Genomic DNA, 21181 nt, shown 5'->3' on the forward strand with positions numbered 1-21181 from the left:
GTCTATTCGGCTGTAAATGTGTACCACTCCAGTGTTAATGCATCCATTTCTTTCTCTCCTCCAGTAGTCACATCCCTGATCTTCTGCAAGGTGATGTGCGGGGAAAAGTATAGAAGGTGTCTATGTGTCTCCTCACAACTACACAGGCACCTTAAACAGTTAGCAAAAGCATGGTACGTTACCAAATCATACTCACTTGTGAGTGATAGTAATACAATGCATCAACTGGGGACGTAGTTGTTGTTGTTTAACTTCAGGTCAACTCTGAAGTTAAACAGAGAAAAATGATACTGGTTGTTTGAGGTTGGAATGCCTTTGATCACGGCTGCTTTATCAGGGTCACTCGCCAAGGGTTAAACTACAAAAACAATTAAAATACCCTAAGGAAACCTCTACATAGCTGCTCAATTAAGTAGAAATAGCAACTAAATCTTCCTCAAGTCATGACTTGCTGTCTTAAAATAATGAATGATTCAGTAGATAATGTAGTTCCTAAGATATGAAAGGTTGGATAGTCATGGGTGGAAAGTATTTGATGATAAATCTGCTTAAAGCAAGTTGGACTTGCAGTGATTCTATCTTGCTTAGATTTTCTGTTTCCATATATAGCTCTAACACCATCACCACCACCACCAGGGTCCCTTAGTATCCCACACCCATTTTACCCCTTAATTCTATCCAACATAAACCAACCTACTACCCTATTTTAACTTAACCCATAATCCACTCAGAAACCAATGACCCACCCCCCTACTTCTCCCTTTCCCTCATTGCTCTCTTAGTCTCTCACCCAACATCCACAATTTCCTACCTTCTTCCAAGCCAGCCCCCACCACATGCTCTAGTGAGGCTGTACCCCCTAAACCAAAAATTAAACTCTTTACTAAGCCCTGCTCTGCTCACCTGCTATACACACACCCTTTACCATTAATACTTACTGCATCCCTCTGTCGCCCCTCCACCCCTCCCACCGTGTCTGGTGATCCCTAAACAATGTCTTCATTCACTCTCCCTCTCTCTCTCCTACTCCCCAAACAACTCCTCTTTCCACCCCACTGGCTGATCTATTCCATGGGAGACCTCTCCTTCCCCCCTATATTCTACATTATAAAGACAAATAGGAAGGTGGGGGAGAGGGGCTAATTATATCAGGTTAACATAACCCCTCCCTTCCCTAATGGCTCCTCCTCCCCACCACAACAAGGCTAAGCTCCCTAAAATAAACTCCTTCCTTTCACCTATAAACTCTTATCACTACTGCCTCTGTCCCCCCCCCGGGTCCCTGTCCCCACCACGTCCTAATATGCCCCAGATTTAAGGACCTGCATATGTATGTGTACATGTCTATAAGTGTGTGTGTGTAAATGTGTCAGTGTTTATACCTGCTCACACACACTCATATAAGTGTATGTGTTTGTGTGTGTGTGTGTGTATATCTGTGATTGTGTGTATATGTATGAATGTGTGTGTTCTTGTATGTGTAAGTGTGTGTGTATATGTGATTCTGTGGATGTATGTCTGTGCAGGTAAGAATGTCATTGTATGGGCATGCATACACATATGTGTGTGTGTTGTTCTCTGTGTGTGCATGCATGTGTGTATGTACTTTGATAATAATGTACATATGAATGTAACTATGTACTAATGCATATTTACAGGAATACATATATGATTGAATCTGTCTGCATGTCTGTGTGTGTGTGAGAGCTATGTTTGTAGTGGCGCGTGTGGCCGCCATTGGATGCCATCTTGGGAAGTGCCATTGCGCATGTGCAAGGGACTTGCCGTCAGCGGAAGTACCCGAGCACGCATGCGCAATGCAACAGGTAGAGAGAAAGCAATAGCGTTCTATCTCTTTTCTCTCTAGCAGCGGTGGCGACAACACGTATCTCTTATCCATCCAGCAGCCGTCGTGACAGGACGTTCTTCCAAGCTGTCTCAACTCGACCCCGACATGTGGTCGAAGCTTCTTTGGTATTCTACCGGCATGCCTATTCACCCAGGAACGAAACGGCTCTACACCAACCTAGAATAAACTATTGATCTGTTGTTACCGCTATCCCTCGTGTTGCTGTATTTCTGGATTTAATGATTAATATAAGAACTGGGGAGAGATGGCCAAGCCATCATATCTCATCCAACTCTTATAACTGGTGACCCCCGACGTGATAACGGAATTATCTCTCAAACAACTCGTAAAAAAAACGAAGAGACGACGAAAAAAAAAAAAAACAACACAAGAGACGAGGGAATGGAACAATCCAACCAACTGCAACAGTTTTCTTACCCCGGAGAAAATACCATACAGCCTGGAAACTGAACCATCAACTACTATGACACGAGCCGTCGCTTATTTCTCTCACCCACGTGTCTTTTTTTCAACACCAATTGAGACTGAGAAAAGAACAAACGAGTGAACAGTGATTTCTCTTTTCGCCTGACTCCACATGGCTTGAAAAACAGATAAAAAAAAAAAACAAGCAACGTTACTTCCATCTATTGTCTTACAGGACAACACACAAAGAAAAAAAAAATACTACACACACGCACATACATGAAATTTTTTGCCTGTATTGCTTTCTTCCTTGCAGCAACGACGTAAGGTTGGTCAACAATATTTTTTTCTACAGACAGTACAAAGCAACACTTTCTGAGGTCTAGCCACTGACCACAGAGCACACAGCCAGTTCCAGCGACGACACGACAATAGCCTCATGGAGACCCAACACTTCGTTCAGCAGCTTACGGACCTCCAGCTTCTTAGGGTCAACACCAACTTCTTGCTACGTACACAGCAACCAACAGCAGTCGCACAGGTTCTATCTCAACACTTCGTGAATTATTTCACCATGGTTAACAGCGAATACAACCTGCGAGAACTCCTGTATCAAGTAATCGGCATAGAAGCCACAACCTCTCACGACATGTGACTTAGCTATGCCTGCACATCTTATATACAGACTTTCAATCTACTGTGTACTTTAACTGAGAACTGGTATTTACTATCCTTGTGTCTGGACTTTCTTCTAACGCGCTTATAGACTCTTTTCTATGCTCTGTATTACTTGCACACACATGCATCCATGTTTGTATACACATGCACTTTGTTTACATGACAGCCTGCCTATTGTGTTTATATGTCACACTCACACAAACAGAAACAAAACAAAAGCAAACACCATTGTTTTTTTGTATTTACGAACATTTCTCTCTCTCTCTCTCTCCTTTGCACACATGGTTCCACAATCTTTTCCAAGATTGATCTGGTTCGCGCTTATCATCAGATTCCACCACGTATACGCACCACCAGCTACCATCCCTCTTCTAATGGGATGGTTGAGCGATTTCATAGGCAACTTAAGGCTGCCTTACGCGCCTCGCCCAACCCTCAGTCTTGGGTTGAATTTCTTCAAGGTCGACGCTAATGGTCGTACAGAGATTGTGTCTGTCGACCGTCTGAAAATAGCGTACCTTGACAAACCCTCAACTTCCGTGGACGACGTGCCCGTATTTCAAACACCACACACACCACTGTCAACATCTTTACCAATGCATACACCAACATCGATACCATCACAAACACACACACCAGAAACCACTCCACCTTCGTCGTTGCGACAAAACTCAAATGACCCTTATGTCACTAGATCTGGCCGGACAGTGCATTGGCCAAAGAAACTTTCCAAAACAATATACGTTTGACATTTTTGTGCCGCCGGCATTTCATTTCTCTGTACAAACAAACATTGTTTTTCTGCCATTTCTGTGCACAGTAACGTGCTTGTAGTGAAACTAACACCTCGATCGCCATTGTATACGAAGAAGCCATCTTCCCCGCTGTTAAATATATTCAAGATCGGCCGTAGTAGAAAACACCTTTCCTTGTCATCACGTGACTGACTATTATTCGAAGTGGCAACTTCTTCGAACCGTTCCCGCCAGAACGCAAACTGACCAATCACAGCTCCTAATAAGGTCACGTGATAGTGTTTTTCTAATCATTCTCTGGAGCCCCTATTTTGCTTTAAATAGACTAGATTATACCCGGCAATTTCGTCTCGGTTCAGTTTCTCTTAGAGACTGTTCCGTGTACCACACACAGATCAGCAGCACCAATTCCAGCGACTACATCAACAGCTTCGTCCAGCTACGACTACCACCGACGTCGCCATCAGCAACACGAGTCTACGACTACTAACCAGCATCATCGCCAACCATAGTCAACCCGACTTTCTACGTACACCAGCGTCCAAACAGTAACCGCGGCACATATTCTCTCTCTTCGATTCTGTTTGTGTGATTCATCTTCACCACAAAATAACAGCCAAGAGTTCAGCCAGCGACGAACATCTGTATAACAAGAACCCGGCCCGGCATGGAAGCCACAACAGCACAACTAGTGATCGCTTTGTCACACACACAGCCTCAACTTCTTTCACATACAGACTCTTCCTACTCTAAGAACTGGTATAAATGCTCACACGTGTTACTGACTCTCTTTTATCTGCTGTATATAACGCATACACATACATGTATTACTTACACATACTCTTTTCTTTATACGACGGCCCGTCTTTTATTATGTTTTCATTATGTCGCATTCACACTCACACACAGACATACATTTTAATGTCACAATAAATAATTCTGTTATTCATTTCATGCGGTTGTCTTCTATCGTCTTAATTACTGGTCATTTATGAATTACTATGTTATCGTAGTATAACATATTTGTATATCATCTTTGATATATTTCTTGTGTTCGACCGTGTGACGCGTTTAAATAAAAGGAATCCTGTTTTTCCATTCGTCACCATTTCTCCTTTTGGGTTCGCATGGTCATTCTTACATGCTAAAAGAAAATATGTACACATTACATATTGTTTCAACCTTTGCATACACATTTGCTCACGCCAACACCTTTGTTGCAACTTTCTTTCACACAGACCCTTTATCTCTAGGTCTGGCTGAACTTTTCATGGTGAACAGAACCTTTTTCTTACTCACATCGTGTCGGATGCAAAAGTTTTGCTTCCGTTACTGCATCCGACACAGCATTGCTTTGCAAATTTATTGAGTTTGTCATTCTTTGTTTTAACAAAACAATTTTTGTTTTTTCATTGTATAATTTTAGCCATGTTTTCTGGGTTCGGCGGCCATCTTGTTTCCTCGCCCTCTACAATCTTTCCTTGTTTCGTGCTATGCACTCGGGGGTGGGGGGAGACATTGTAGTGGCGCGTGTGGCCGCCATCTTGGGAAGTGCCATTGCGCATGTGCAAGGGACTTGCCGTCAGCGGAAGTACCTGAGCACGCATGCGCAATGCAACAGGTGGAGAGAAAGCTATAGCGTCTGATCTCTTTTTCTCTCTAGCAGCGGTGGCGACAACACATATCTCTTATCCATCCAGCAGCCGTCGTGACAGGACGTTCTTCCAAGCTGTCTCAACTCGACCCCGACATGTGGTCGAAGCTTCTTTGGTATTCTAGCGGCATGCCTATTCACCCAGGAACGAAATGGCTCTACACCAACCTAGAATAAACTATTGATCTGTTGTTACCGCTATCCCTCGTGTTGTATTTCTGGATTTAATTAATATAAGAACTGGGGAGAGATGGCCAAGCCATCATATCTCATCCAATTCTTATGTTTGTGTCTTAGTATTAATGGACATTTGTGTATGCATGTGTGCAAGTGTGAGGACGCCATCTATCTATTTGTTTCAGATTTAATGTGTTAAGTTAGACATGGCCTGGGCCTATACTGGCCATTATCTAAGTTATTATGTTATATGTGGGTATCCATGTGACCTAGTTGAAAGACCTATCCTCCACTGTTTTCTTTTAAATCCATTCCCATTCAGCTAAAACACGACTTCGTGTGTGTGCACATGCATGTATGTTTTTAAAAGTATAAAGGCATGGTTGTATGGTAAGAAGTTTGCTTCCCAACCGCATGGTTCCAGGTTCTGTTCCTCTACATGGCACCTGGGGTGTCTTCTGCTATAGCTTCAGGACAACCTGTTTAATTCTTCTATGTTAATCTTGCATGGTTTATGTGAGTCATCTTCACTATAGTGTTTCATCTCTTGTGGTGGTCCTTTGTCATCTCCATGACGTTTACCTTTTTGACTGTTTTCCTCAGTTTATATATATATATATGTGTATATATATATATATATATATATATATATATATATATATATACACACTGTTGTGTCTGGGGAGAGTCATTTTCTTATCGTGCCTTAAAATTTAACACACTCACCGTTAAAATTTCCACTTATTTCTTATTTTTATTTTCCTAAAATTTTCGTTGCGTCTTGCAACCTTTTCAATAGTCTTTACTCTCACAGTTAGTTTTGACTCTTGACTTCAATAGTCTTGACTCTCACACAATAGTCTTGACTCTTGACTTCAACACACGAAATCACATAAAAAATCTTGCAAACCAAATCCCAAAACGAAATATATATATACACATATATATATATATAAAAGGAGAGAGAGAGACACACACATACACACAAATGAAGTAGATCCCAATATTGTTGGAAATGGAAGAATATAAACAATTATGGAGATTCACATACGGGACTTCAAGTTTCTGTGTCAGAGATACAGTGATCGCTGCATTTCTTCAGCTTTTGTAAGCCTGATGACAAAAGTAAATGTTGCGCTGATGTAATGCCCAGTGGTTATTTTTTTCTCATTTCCACTATACTTATGACAGCTGAACTGCAGTCACACACACACACACACAGATCGTGTGCTTGTATAACAACCATCAAATCTATCAACACATCTTAATAGTTAGTTTCAAACTAGACTACTTTGTCAGCTTAAAGTGGACAATTAATACACCTAAAATACACAATTAAACATCTGTTTGTTTGTTTATTTATTTATTCATGTAAATTAATCTCTGCAATTAATAATTGCTTATCTTTATATTCTTCCTTTTCTGTTTTGTAGGGCAACAGGAAACAAGAGGCTGAAAGAATTAGTGGCTGTTGAACTGTCTTTCTTTAACTCAAATATACAACTACTTAAAGAGGAACTGTGTGAACTAAATAGTTCTGTTAATATATACCAACATGCCAAGTTAGTACTTTGTGTGTATGTCTGTCACTCTCTCCTTCTATCTCTGTCTCTCCTATCTCTGTCTCTCTTTCTATCTCTGTCTCTCTTTCTATCTCTGTCTCTCTTTCTATCTCTGTGTTTTTCTGTCTTTGTGTTTAACTTTGTCCCCTATCTCTTCTGATGGCATTTTATGTTTTGTTTGTCTCCTTAAAAAAGCAAAATGTCCAATAAACTCAGAATCGAATCATATCATTGATATATCAGTACTCTCTCTCTTTCTCTACTGAGGCATACTCTTAGTCACATATGTTTTTTTGACATATTAGAACCCCTCCCCGCAAAAAAACTGTATTGAGTAGTTTCATTAATGTATTAGTGCCATCTCTCTCTCTCTCTCCTTTGCTGTGTGTGTATATTGTTTGCCTCTTTAATAACAATAAATGGAGCAAAACGCATATATATACACACACACACAAATATACATACGCCATATTTTAACCTTCCAGCGCTATAGACTCTGTGCCGATGGTCCCGCTGGGTCTGAAAGAAACCAGAGAAGTTGACTTTACAGTTCCCATTCAGGTAATATTAAACACCTTTTTTAAAATTTCTTTTACACTAATTATAACTCTAAAACTTAAGTGTATTGCCTTAGCTTTGTACTCACCTAGGATACTCTTCCTTAATAATGGTACTCCCTGGATAAAGCACCTAAGCTTTAGTACTCACTTGACGTGCCCTATCTTAGCTATTGTACCCACTTTAGGTACACAATTTTGAATATGGTATCTGCCTCAGATCCCATATAAATCTCATATTCAATGGTCTTTTTTCTGTTTCTCAATACTAAATCCACTCGCAACACTTTGATTGGCCAAGGGCTGTAGTAGGAGACTTGCTCAAGATACCATGCAGTGAGAATGAACTTGAAACCATGTGGTCAGGAAGCAAACTTCTTACCACACATTTATGCCTTTGACTCTCTTTCTCTCTCTCTCTCTCTCTCTCTCTCTCTCTCTCTAGAGAGAGATGTACTTGCATAGCAAGCGACCTGATCTGAGATCGTGTGCTGGAATGAAAACAATTGCAGCATGGAAGGTGTTTATAAGCCATTTAAGAAACACACAAAAACCGTTAGATTCACTTCAACATTTAAATTTAATTTGCCAAAATATTTTCATCGCTTAGAGACCACGACCTGTTCACTGACAAAATTCCGTACTGCATCATATCTCGGAGTGGTTGGCGTTAGGAAGGGTATCCAACTGTAGAAACTCTGCCAAATCAGATTGGAGCCTGGTACAGCCACTTGGTTCACCAATCCTCAGTCAAATCGTCCAACCCATGCTAGCATGGAAAGCGGATGTTAAACAATGATGATATATATATATATATATATATATATATATATATATATATGTCCTGTTTTATTGTTTTTATTGTATTTGTGTAACATTGTTCGTTTTTTTCCATCCTTGTTTTTGTATACATTCGCTGCTTTCTTCCAAGGAATCTAATGCTCTTAGCTTAGTTTTTCATTGGGGCTGGCCAGATTGGAGCAATATTGAGAATGATCTGTCCATGTTTTCTTTGTATCGTCTATCTGTATGTTTTGTCCCTTTTGTGTATCACCTAACTGTCTGGATGTTTTGCGTCCTTGTCCCATTCTGTATTATTTATACATATATATATAATTATATAGATATAATCATAATTAAAGGCATTGAGAAACAGCACCTACATGCTAGAGATAGATATCAAAAGACCCTCCATTAGCACAAAGCTGAAAGCAAGCAAATGAATAAGAGATTTAGTAAAATTTTGAGGTTAATTCTAGATTGTCCGATTTCAACCTTGTGCTAATGGAGTGCACATTAAGATCATTAATTGATTTATCCTTAATTATGTATGCATATATATATATATATGTAGATACATGCATAACATACACACACATGGATATATATATATATATATAGTCCACAATGTAAAGTGGTTCCAGGTCACTCTGTAAAGTTGTTGGCATTAGGAAAGGCATACATCCATAAAAACCATGCCAAAACTTGGACCTCACTAGTGTTGGTACTGCATCAAAAATACTCAGTGGTTGGCATTAGAAAGGAAATCCAGCAGACCTTGCTGGTGGTAGTGCCACATAAAAAGCACTCAGTCCACACTGTAAAGTGGTTCGCATTTGGAATGGCAACCAGCTGTGAAAACTGATCTTGACTGTGCTAATGCCATGTAAAAAGCACTCAGTCCACTCTGTGGGCTGGTTGGTGTTAGGAAGGGCATCCAGCTATAAAAACCATGCCAAAATAGATACTGAAGCCTGGTACAGTCTTCTGCCTAGCCAGTTCCTGTCAAACTCTCCAAACCATGCCAGCATGGAAAGCAGACGTTAAATGATGGTGGTTTGTGTATGTTTGAAAATGTTAATAATGTGTAATCATTGTATAATTTGTCTCATAAATTATTCATATTTAGGACTTCATTGTGGAACACTTCAACGATGATGGCACTAAGTATACAACTTCCATCAACCAGCTGATGGAATTTAGACAGGTAAGTTTCACATTGTTTCAGTTTATTCAGTTAGTGCAGCCTTCACTCTCTCTCTTCTCCTGCTGTCACATCCTATATGTACCACTGAGTCAAGGGTAAGGGGACTGAAAATGTGGTTGGTGCATTTGGCTCATAATTGTAAGGTCGTGAGTTTGATTCCCAGTAGTGCATCATGTCCTTGAGCAAGACACTTAATTTCATGCCCAAAATGAGCAGTATCTATATTTTAAAGGACCAGCCTTGTCACATTGTGTCATGCTGAATCTCCCTGAGAGCTTCATTAAAGGCACACTTTTCTGTGGAGTGCTCAGCCACATTAATTTCTTGAGCAGGCTGTTCCGTTTATCGGATCAACTGGAACCATTGTCATTGTAACTGACAGTGCCTGTGTTGTTAATTACTGATATTGATGTTGTTGTTGTGTGTTCCCATTCTTATACTCCATTTCTCATCTTCAGAATATCCGTACACCACAGCGTAGTGAATCTGGAGTAATACAACTATTAACATACTATAATCACCTCAGTCATCTAGAGAAGAGATTTTATGTGGCTGGCAGAAATCTTGGTATCTATTTCCATTGGTATGTATATCTAATATCACATTATCATCATCATCGTCATTATTTAACATCCATCTTCCATGCCGTCATTAGTCAAACAGTTTGACAGGAGCTCACAAGTCAGAGGATTGCACCAAGCTCTACTATCTGTTTTGGCATAGTTTTTATGTCTACAGATATTCATACACATACACTTACATAAACACACATCCAAATGTATGTACATACTTTTATCTCTCTTTCTCTCTGTGTATATTTATATACACTAGGTATGACTCCCTGACTGGCGTGCCTTATTTTCAGCGAGCTATTAGCTTTGAGAAAGGATGTGTTTTATTCAATGTCGGAGCCTTGTACACACAGATTGCTTGTAAACAGGTAAGATACTACTGCTGTTGCTACTACTATTACTACTGATTTCATATTTTAGCTCAAGGCCAGCAATTTTGGCAGGAGGTGGGGGGAAGTCGCTTACATCAACCCACCAGTGCCCACTTGGTACTTATTTTATCGACCCCCATCAAATAGATGAAAGGCAAAGTCAACCTCAGTGATGTTTGAACTCAGAACATAAAGATGGATGAAGTGCCACGAAGCATTCCCCTGCCACATGCTAATGATTCTGCCAGCTCACTGCCTTGGTAATAATAAAAATGGTTTCAAATTTTGGCTAAAGGCCAGCAGTTTTGCTGGAAGAGGCAAGTCAATTACATCGAACCCCAGTGTTCAACTGGTACTTATTTTATCAGCTCTGAAAGGAAAAGTCGATCTCAGTGGAGTTTGAACACAGAATAATAAAGACGCATGAAATGCTGTTAAGCATCTTGCCCCATATATTAATGGTTCTGTCAGCTTACTGCCTTAATAATAATAATAATCATCATCATCGTTTAACGTCTGCTTTCCATGCTAGCATGGGTTGGACGATTTGACTGAGGACTGGTGAAACCGGATGGCAACACCAGGCTCCAATCTAAATTTGGCAGAGTTTCTACAGCTGGATGCCCTTCCTAATGCCAACCACTCAGAGAGTGTAGTATAATAAAAATGATAAATAATAAAAATAATAATAACAATAAATATATATATATATATATATATAAATGAGAATGTATGCCTGTGTGTTTGAAGTTAAATATATGTCTGGCCATAGAGTAAACAATGGCTTTGCATCCATATAACACTTGTATAAATATCTATATAATGTGTGTGTGTACATAACATACTTATTTATTGTTTATGGTACTCTATTGTATGCTAATACAGAAATTAATTGTCAATTAATCTTTTTAATTGTTATACACAGAAATGAATTTCTTTAACCAATGTTGTTTTCTCACAGGATCGCAAGGTACTCTCTGGAATGAATGCTGCCATTGAAAACTTCCAGAAAGCTGCTGGTGCTTTCCAGTATCTGGTCACTTATTTCAGTGATGCACCAAGCATGGACATGCAACCAGTTACGTTGCTTATGTTGATTAAACTCATGAAGGTAAGGCTCTAAGTTTGGGATGCTAAAATGTTGGTCCAAGATGCTTTAAGGTATCTTCTTCGGCCCTTTGCATTATGATAGCAATGTCTGATGATACCGATGCCTAGCTGTATCAGCACTAAAGTAGTGGTCTTCTCTTGGACCACATCAAGGTGAGACTTGCAAAGGTAGACAGAAACTAGTCAACACACACACACACACAAACTTCTCCAAACCTGCATGCATAGATGCAAATACAGTCAGCTCTGACTAATGGCAACTCCTAGAGATTTGAGGGTATTTAACTGTCATATTATACAGGCTGGAATACAATGTAGGGGCCCCTTTGTTGGCTCAAATTTATCTGTGGTTTGTTGAGAAATAACACCTCTGTAACCCTTCTGATAGAACTCTGTATGTGGTCACTTGATGTGCTAGAAAGTGTAACCAAATTCCATCACATCACTCTACTATCTTAAACCTTTAGCATTTAAATGGCCTTATCTGGCCCAAATATTCTACTTATTTTATGTATTAACTGACCAGATCTAACCTCTCACACCTACCATACAATGTCATTCTAAAATTATACAATCACATCCTTGAAATCTCAAAGCTACAAGATACTCTTTTACTTGTTTCAGTCATTTGACTGTGGCCATGCTGGAGTACCGCCTTTATAGTTGAGCAAATCGACCCCAGATCTTATTCTTTGTAAGCCTAGTACTTATTCTATAGGTCTCTTTTGCCGAACTGCTAAGTTACTGGGACATAAACGCACCAGCATTGATTGTCAAGCGATGCTGAGAGTGGGGGGACAAACAGACACACAAACATATACACACATATACATGATGATGAAGAATGAATGAGTGAGTGAGTGAGTATTACATTTTTTCAGAATAATCTGAATGCCAAAGGGATAAATAAGAGAAGGACACATTAAAGAACGTAGTTCTAGACAAGCAGAATGGTAATAGTTTGGAGTATCTAGACATCATTGGTTTACTAAAAGAAGTCTGGACCTGGAACTAAACAAACAACAACAACAGCATCCTTGGCAGCAAGACATGTTTAACATATATTGATGTAAAAACGACTCACTCTTTAGTAACTTGTGGTTGTTTACTCTTCCCTACATTGTTTGCAGGCCCAGTCTGTGGAGTGTATTTATGAAAGGATGAACTTGGATGGTATATCACCTGGTTTATTGAACTACGTCAAGATTGCGAAGATGGCAGCAAAGGTAAGTAGCAATGTCCATTTTCGTTGTACTTGTATATGTATGTGTTTACACGTGTGCGCACCTTGTGTGTGTGTGTGTGTGTCTATCTATCTATCTACCTACCTACCTACCTTCATCTCTCTCTCTCTATCTATCTATCTATATCTATCTATCTATATATATATATATATATATATATATATATATATATATATTTGACCAAAAAAAGTGACCATCGTGAAATATAAAAACATATATATATCCCTCCACCAAAAAAGAAAAAACGGAATAAGAACGTAACGGACGACAGTAAAAACATACAGACTGATAGATGATACAAAGACGAACAGGAAAAACCAGGACAGACCATTCGTGGCCCTCTGTTCATCAGTCAAGTTTCCAATTATCATTATAGTTTTGGCTTGTTACACTTGAGACTGTTCAAAATTGGTAGGCCCAAAAAATCTAAGGTAAGAGCATAACTTAGCCAGTGACCTGCACATAAGCAAAAGTTTACTTTAGTTTTATGTGATATTTAGTAGTAAGGTGAAAACGAGGCAAAGGTGAGGTGATAAGAATGAAGTGGAGACTGAGAGACAGGGACAGAAGCACATGGGAGGTTTATTTTTAGAAAATATGTGATTGTATATATATGTATATATGTGTTGAGTGTGGGGGAAATAACTGATTTCTCATTTATGGTGAGGAAAGTGCCAATGGGATAAAAGCCAATGTTTATTTATACTTAGGGTGTACCTAACCGGCTGCATGAACAGCTTAACTCTATGCTGGGTCTATTGATGCAAACATTTTTTTATGCTAGATGCATAGCCAAAAGAGACACGCTGAGTAAGCAAACACTAGTTTGTTTTTTCGCTGACAGTGTGTCAAGAAGGGGAAGACTCAGCGCTTTGTCAGTTTGAATACTAAAGATCTTAAAGGGTGCTCTTTACAACATTTTTAAAGCATTTAAAGTTATACGAAAATTTAATGGTACTGCAAATGACTGGATAAAGGGATATAATCAAGAGTTATCTCCCTTTGATATCAATGGGTTCTCGTGCTGATATTGATGTATGGTCAACCAACTAGATAACTTAAATGAATTAACAAGTGGCTGAGTATTCCAGATACATGTACCTTTAAGGCAGTTCTTTAACACCTTCCATATCATTCTCAACACCCTCTTATATTTGCCATCATGCTCCACTTACTATAGCTACTCTTATGTACTTCTACATCCTCCCACCACTCCTACTTCATCCTTTACTTCCTGATATCTATCATCCTTATCCATGGCGTCATATCGTGATGATCAAGCTTGGAAACACCGGGTTGTACTGTGAACTTCTCAACCATTCAACCCTTTATAAAACATCCAGTACATTCCGTAAAAAGATTAGCATTAAGGAACAATGTCTAGCTGCAGAGCCCTTGCCAAAGCAAACAATGGGGCCCAAAGCCATCCCTTGATTTCTAAGATACTGCTGAATTATCCATCCCAAGCCAACATAGAAGACAAACATTAAGTGATGATGATGATGGTAATGATGATGATGGTAATGATGATGATGGCAATGATGATGATGATGATATAATTCTGCATAAATTTGCCTGTTTTTCTGTATGTAGTAGCAAGAGTGAAACAATATATATTGAGACAAAAAAAAAGTATTCATAACAAATATTCTTTTTCTTCAGGTTTCTACAACATACACCAAAGCCCACGATATGATATCGGTGGAACCAGTTAAACAATATGTACCGTTTTCTTGGACTTCAATGATGCTGGGGAAAAGTCAGTTTTACAAAGCTTTAGCACATTACTACATAGCACTGGCCCTGATGGAACAAGATGGTGAGTTATGAATATATTGAAGAATGATGATGGTGGTGGTGGTTGTGGTTCTGGAGGTAGTGGTATGGTTATAGTGTGATTGTGGTGGTGGTGGTTGTAGTGATAGTGGTAGCAGAGAAGATGGTCATGAAGATGATAGCGGTAGTGGTAGTGTGGAATACTACTTTGAGAAATGGAAGATGTTGCTTCGTTCTGGAGATTCATCTATCTGGGACTAAATTATCCAATATGTTCATTCTTTTCTTTTATATATATATATATATATATACACACACACATACATATACATATATATGTGTATATGTACATACATGCACGCACACTCATGCGCACACACACACTCGCACACACACACACACACTTGACAGGCTTCTTTCAGTTTCCTTCCACCAAATCCACTCACATGGTTGGGAAGCAAGCTTCTTAACTGCAGAATCATGGCTGTGCCTAACTTTAGACGAGTATTTGGGAGAAAATTAGCTGTTATTTCTAACAAACTGCGCTGTCTTGTTGGTGTGAAATCCTGTGGAGTAGATTGAAGTAGAATTTGTGTATTTTTGTAATTTCAGATAGTGACGATGTTGGCAAACTACAAGAATTGGTCAAAGTTCTTGACATCACATCATCTTCACCAGACTTCCAAGACATGGCAACTGTGTTACCTTTCAACTCTGAGAAGAGGAAAATTCAAGGTAAATATTTGAAATTACATTCAGATATATTGATGACAATTTACTGTTGACAGTATGGGTATTGTGTTAATGTGTGAGTGTGTGTGTGAGAGAGACAGAGAGAGAGAGAGAGAGACAACTAGGAAGATACAGACACAGAGAAAAAGAAGAGGGAGAGAGTGAGTGTATATGTGTGTGTGTGTGGGTATGTATTAGAAGTGTGTGTGAATGTCTAGCAAGAAGAAAATACATTAGTGTATGTGTGTGTGTTTGTATAAAAAAAAGTAAAAACTTGTCTTATAAGGGAACTTATACGTATGTATGTATGTCTGTGTGTGTGTATTTTAATGCTTGTTTATGTAAAGAGAAATGATTGCAAATATGTGTGCATGTATGTATGTTTGTGTATGTACGTGTGCTTAGATGTATATACATGTGTATCTGAATGGATGTATGGATTTGTGAGTGTATAAGTGTATGTATGTATGTATATATACAGCCCATCTATTAAAAAAAAACTATAATTCCTTCTCACATTATCAGTCCATTGAAAAAAATCAACATTCCTGATGCTTCCCCTTATATTATCAACCTGTTTAAGAATAGTCATTCATATTTGTAGGCAAAGCTCATTATCGTGAGAGCGTTGTGCTCCTGGAGGAAGCACTGAACACCCATGACTTATGTAGGCAGATGCGCAAGATTGACTTGTTTCAAGGAGTATTACGTGAAACCTATGAAAGGTATGTGGGAACATATACAATAATATTTTATGTACCAATCACACATCTATTTTCTTGGCGCTATGTATATGTACGTGTGTGAACAGAAATATACAGACACATAGTTATCATGTGTATATATTATGTAAGTTGTTAGGATAAATCCCAGTTGTTTCCTCTTGAAGCACATTTGCTTAATCCATTCTTACAATCCAATATGTAGTCTCAGTTACTGCTGTATGTTAGTCAAAATACATATTAAAATTGAGAATTGTGGAAATATTATTTGCAGAATTATTGTATAACAAGCAGGAAATCAGAAATAATACCAAAAATTTTCAATTTCCTATTTTGTTATATATATATCATCTTCATCACACACACACACACATTAGAATAGAGTAGTCTAGGTGAAGCACAATGTGATACTAAATAGATTCTGTCAAACTGTCCAACTCATGACAGCATGAAAAATGGATGATGTTAAATGAAGATGGTGATAATTATGTAAAAACCGTATCTAGAGAATATTGTCAGACAATTGTCATTCAAATATGTTTTGTGCATGTAAAATAGACTATGCCTTCTTCCACCATTCATGTTAACCAATATAAACCATAACAAAATAACATTACAGATTAGGGGGAGATGTTAACTGATTAAGTCAACCCAGTATTTGGCAGGTACTTTATTTTACTGACCTTAGAAGAATGGAAATACAGTTTGATTACAGATAAGTTTTTGACGAAATGCCACAGAACACCTTGTGTGATACCCTACTGATTCTACGAGTCCACTGCATTCAAGTAATATTGATTGATTTTAGATTTTGGTACAAAGTCAGCAATTCAAGGGGATGGGCTAAGCTATTTAAATCAATCCCCAACGTTCAACAGGTATTTATTTTATTGACCCCCAAAGGGATTAAAGGCAAAGTGAGCCTCAGTGGAATTTGAACTCAGAACATAGAAATAGACAAAATGCCACTAAGCATTTTGCCCAATGTGTTAATGATTCTACCAGCTAATATTGGTTGTCTTGTTTCTTCATATTTTCATCTTATCAGAGCACTGAAAAAATTTGAAAATCTAGAGGAAGAAGATGATTTCACCGATCTGATTAAAGTGCCAGAAATAATCCCAGAATCTCAGTATAATGTGGAGGACATTTATCCTGAATTTTCTAATCATGCTGTTACAGATTTGTTCCAAAGTTTGGTAAATATTCTACATTATTCTTATAAAATCATTTCTTTGTTTCTCATAGGTTACTTGAAACAACTATCTTTATCTTATTATTACTATTACTTTTTCCTTTGTGTGTGTGTATATATTCAGTTATCAATGGGTCAATTTAGTAAACTTATCAATATTAAACCTACAATGACAACTGGAAACAGCTATAAGTCAAATTTACTACAATAAAGAAAAATATGTAATGCCTTGTCATATATATATAGAGAAGCGATCCCCAGTAGATTTACTATAATCTTCATACTAGATATACACAATGTGTGTGTGAGTGTGTTGGTGCCACCAAAGCAGTGTACTTGAGACATCTGCTACACAACCCTTTAGTCTGAGAGCTTCAGGTTCAATCCCACTTCATGATAGCTTGGAAAAGTATCTTCTACAATTTTCTAGTGTTGACCAATGTCTTGTGATTGAAATATTGTGGATAAAAGCTGTACAGAATTCTGTCAGACACACAAATGTAAAAATATACTCACAGATATACACCCTATTTATAAGCTGCATCTGTTTCCTTTTTATCCTTCTCATCTAGGGGCCACTCAATATATTCAGTGCCAATAAACTTTGGACAGCACCTTGTCTTATTCATTTGACGAAAAATTCTCAGTACGGATTTGGTTTCAGTATCCGTGGGGATTGTCCAGTGAAGATCAACAGTATTGAACCAGGGTCACCAGCTGCGGTAAGAGAGACTTTGTTATATTTTACTTTTCCTCACTAATTAACCTGCGTCTAATTAGAGAGAGAAAGGGGGGGGGGGGGAGAAATGTGATACCAACAACTAAAGTTTACAGTGACAGCTTTTTTATAATTGGATGCAGAACAGTCAATGGACTGCTGGATCCTAAAATGGTAAGAGGAAAATTCCTGTCATTAAGAACAACTCAAAATTTCATAAACAGAAAAATAGTCAGAAACTACAGTGTGTGTGACTCACAAATTGGCAAGAGAGAGTCTCACAAATCAAAGAGGAAGACTCACATATCAATGAGGAAGACTTACAAATGTATGAGGGAGACTCACAAACTTTTGAAAATAATTCAAGCCTATGAGTGAGATTTACAAGCTAACGAGGGAGATTTCCTCACTAATATGGGAGACCCCCCAAATCTATGAGCAACACTCTATTTTCTCCCTTTCTTCCTCCCCAAATTTCTATGTAACCCTCTATACAAATTATAAACTGACCTTGTAATGTCCCCCTCATCTTATGCCCCTGTGGCAAATAAAAGAAATTATTATAATTGCTATTATGATTATTATTACTATTATTATTAAGGCTGGCAGTCGTTAGCATGCTGAGTGAAAAGCTTAGCAGAATTTCATCCATCAGAGTTCAAATTCTGCTGAAGTTGACTTTGACTTTCATCCTTTCAGGGTTGATGAAATAAGTACCAGTTACGTACTAGGGTTGATGTAATCGACTAGCCCCCTCCCTCACAATTTCAGGCCTTGTGCCTATAGTAGAAGGGATTTTATTTATTATCTAGTTCCCTAATTTCTATTACATACCCTCTGTTATCTCCTTTAATGTGTTAGTATCTCCCTTTGATCAATGTAAACCCTACCTGTTTTTGTGTTTGTATTTTTTTGTTTTGCTTTGTGTGTTGTAACTGGTCCTTTGGTATTATCCTCCATGTCTTGAGCCTCTGTGGCCAATAAAAGAAATCATTGTTGTTATTATTACTGCTTTCAGGAGAGTGGTTTAAAAGTTGGAGATTACATTGTTGCTATTGGCAAAGAGGATACAAAGTGGAGCATGCATGACGAAGTGGTGAACCTGGTCCATGAGGCAGGAGAGAGTCTGGCGCTCGAAGTGGTGACGCCAATGGGTGAGAACATTCCAGAAGAATCACCATTCTATGAGCGAAAGCGCTGCAAATCCGTCGGGTGTGTATATCCAACAAAAATCTCTGTCGCTAACGGCAACACAACTCCGAGGAATAAAGCTCAGAGACACAACAGTCTGAACAACATTGTTAATAATAATAACGGTCATGACATTGATTATGATCACAGCAACAACAACATTAGCAATACAGACAATGCTCTCACTACTCTCACAGCAACCACCAACAACAACAACAATTCTAGTAAAGACTTTAGCAGATCTTCAAAGACAAGAAACAGATTCAGTGCAACGTGGCTGTTTATTCGAAAGAATTCCAGCAAAGTGCTCAATAAATTTGAAAAGAAAACTAAAGATGACCTGGCTTCACGGTGATTCCTTACTGCCACGTTGCCAATTTCAAAGAAACTTTTCTTCAATGTTTGAAACATTGGCTTATGATTTCAAGAAATATTGAAATATTTACCTACAAACCATCATGTTTTTATTGTTTATTCTGTTTTATACTAAATTTCATATCAAACTATGCTTTGGACAAATAAATAAAATAGACCTGTACATATAAGTATGGATGTGTGTGTGTGTGTGTGTGTGTGTGTACACACATACATATATATAGTAATATTGATGTCAAATCAAACAATGATATTTTGAAAACATTTAATATGCATGTTTCAGATCTGCAAAATATGTAATACGAAATGCATCCCATTATGAAAACCCTTCTTTAATTAATACATTTCAGAATATGCATATATATATACATACACACATAAATAAGTGTGCATACATACATACATATATATATATATATATATATATATATATATATATATATATATATATATGTGTGTATATTCAAAATCCAAATAAGTTATCTTTAAAAAAATAACGATAAGGTGGCCAGCAAGAATAACCAAAATAGGCAAAATATATATTATTAAAAGTCAGGGTATGATATGCACCGTTTGCTAGAAAGAAGAGTCAAAACTCTCCAAAGCCACACATCTCTCACGCTCACTGGCTTAGTGTTCATTGAGTATGTAAGTAATAATTAATGAGAGGGATGGAAGATATGAAAATCTTTATTGATCACTACAATAGTACAATATCCCACCTGTGAGGGATCAATGCTAGATGGGTTGCAACAATTTCAGGGATCAATGAAGATTCTTGTATCCTCCATCTCTCTCATTTATTACATAGATAGGTAGACACATACGTATATATACACACATACAAATATGTGTGTGTATAAAGAGGATCAAAGGTCCCTCCTGAGGTTCAGAAGGCTACTTTCCTGTGGCATATATACTCCCTCCACTTCCTGGATAGAACATCCTGTTGAAGGATTACTCATTTTTGTCAGTTGAGTGGCCTGGAGTAATGTGAAATGATGCATTTTACTCAAGGACATTACATATTGCACAGTCCAGGAATCAAAATCACAGTCTTACAATCATAAGAGCAACACCTTCACCACTAAGCCATATGCCTCCACATGTCCTCTGTGTGTGTGTGTGTGTGTGTATAGTTAGCGTTAGGAAGGGCTTCCAATCATAGAAACCAAGCCAAAACAGACTACCTGGTGCGGACCCTGGCCTTGCCAGTTTCTGTTGAGTCATCCAACCCATGCCAACATGGAAAACAGATGTTAAATGTTGATGATGATGATATATATTATATATAAATGAAATGCTTATATATATAGTCACAGACGTTTTGTCTTATGTATGTGAATTTGTATTCATACAGTGCTTGAATGTATGTATATTTTTTTAATATGTACGTGTTTGTGTATATCTGTATGAATGTCTCTTTTCTATTTTGTGTGAAGATTTCTTATGATTTTATTTAAATTTTCAATATTTGTATATATTTACTTTTATATAACCTGTGTGTGTGCATGCATATATATATGTGTG

At 38.0% G+C, this 21181-nt stretch overlaps 1 protein-coding gene across 3 annotated transcripts in view; it reads left to right on the forward strand.

Annotated features, from left to right (window-relative positions):
• The window catches only part of LOC106878476 (rhophilin-2-B), a 63795-nt gene extending 43691 nt beyond the window's left edge, over positions 1–20104 (forward strand). Inside the window, exons 1-14 of one of the 3 annotated variants that reach the window (XM_089364440.1) lie at positions 4271–4467; positions 6973–7101; positions 7587–7662; positions 9568–9645; positions 10104–10228; positions 10477–10585; positions 11550–11699; positions 12829–12924; positions 14605–14761; positions 15331–15453; positions 16055–16175; positions 17221–17371; positions 17940–18089; positions 19104–19814. In XM_089364440.1, coding sequence (XP_089220566.1) covers positions 4376–4467; positions 6973–7101; positions 7587–7662; positions 9568–9645; positions 10104–10228; positions 10477–10585; positions 11550–11699; positions 12829–12924; positions 14605–14761; positions 15331–15453; positions 16055–16175; positions 17221–17371; positions 17940–18089; positions 19104–19631 — 2085 coding nt within the window. In that variant the 5' untranslated portion in view covers positions 4271–4375 and the 3' untranslated portion in view covers positions 19632–19814. Of the gene's footprint in view, positions 1–4270; positions 4468–6972; positions 7102–7586; positions 7663–9567; positions 9646–10103; positions 10229–10476; positions 10586–11549; positions 11700–12828; positions 12925–14604; positions 14762–15330; positions 15454–16054; positions 16176–17220; positions 17372–17939; positions 18090–19103 lie in introns of those variants that run through there. The other 2 variants (XM_014927693.3, XM_014927695.3) reach the window with 2 other exon arrangements.
• Positions 20105–21181: the final 1077 nt, after the last annotated feature.

The sequence above is a fragment of the Octopus bimaculoides genome, chromosome 16 (assembly GCF_046866305.1).
Source record: "Octopus bimaculoides isolate indiv1 chromosome 16, ASM4686630v1, whole genome shotgun sequence".
Taxonomy (NCBI): domain Eukaryota; kingdom Metazoa; phylum Mollusca; class Cephalopoda; order Octopoda; family Octopodidae; genus Octopus; species Octopus bimaculoides.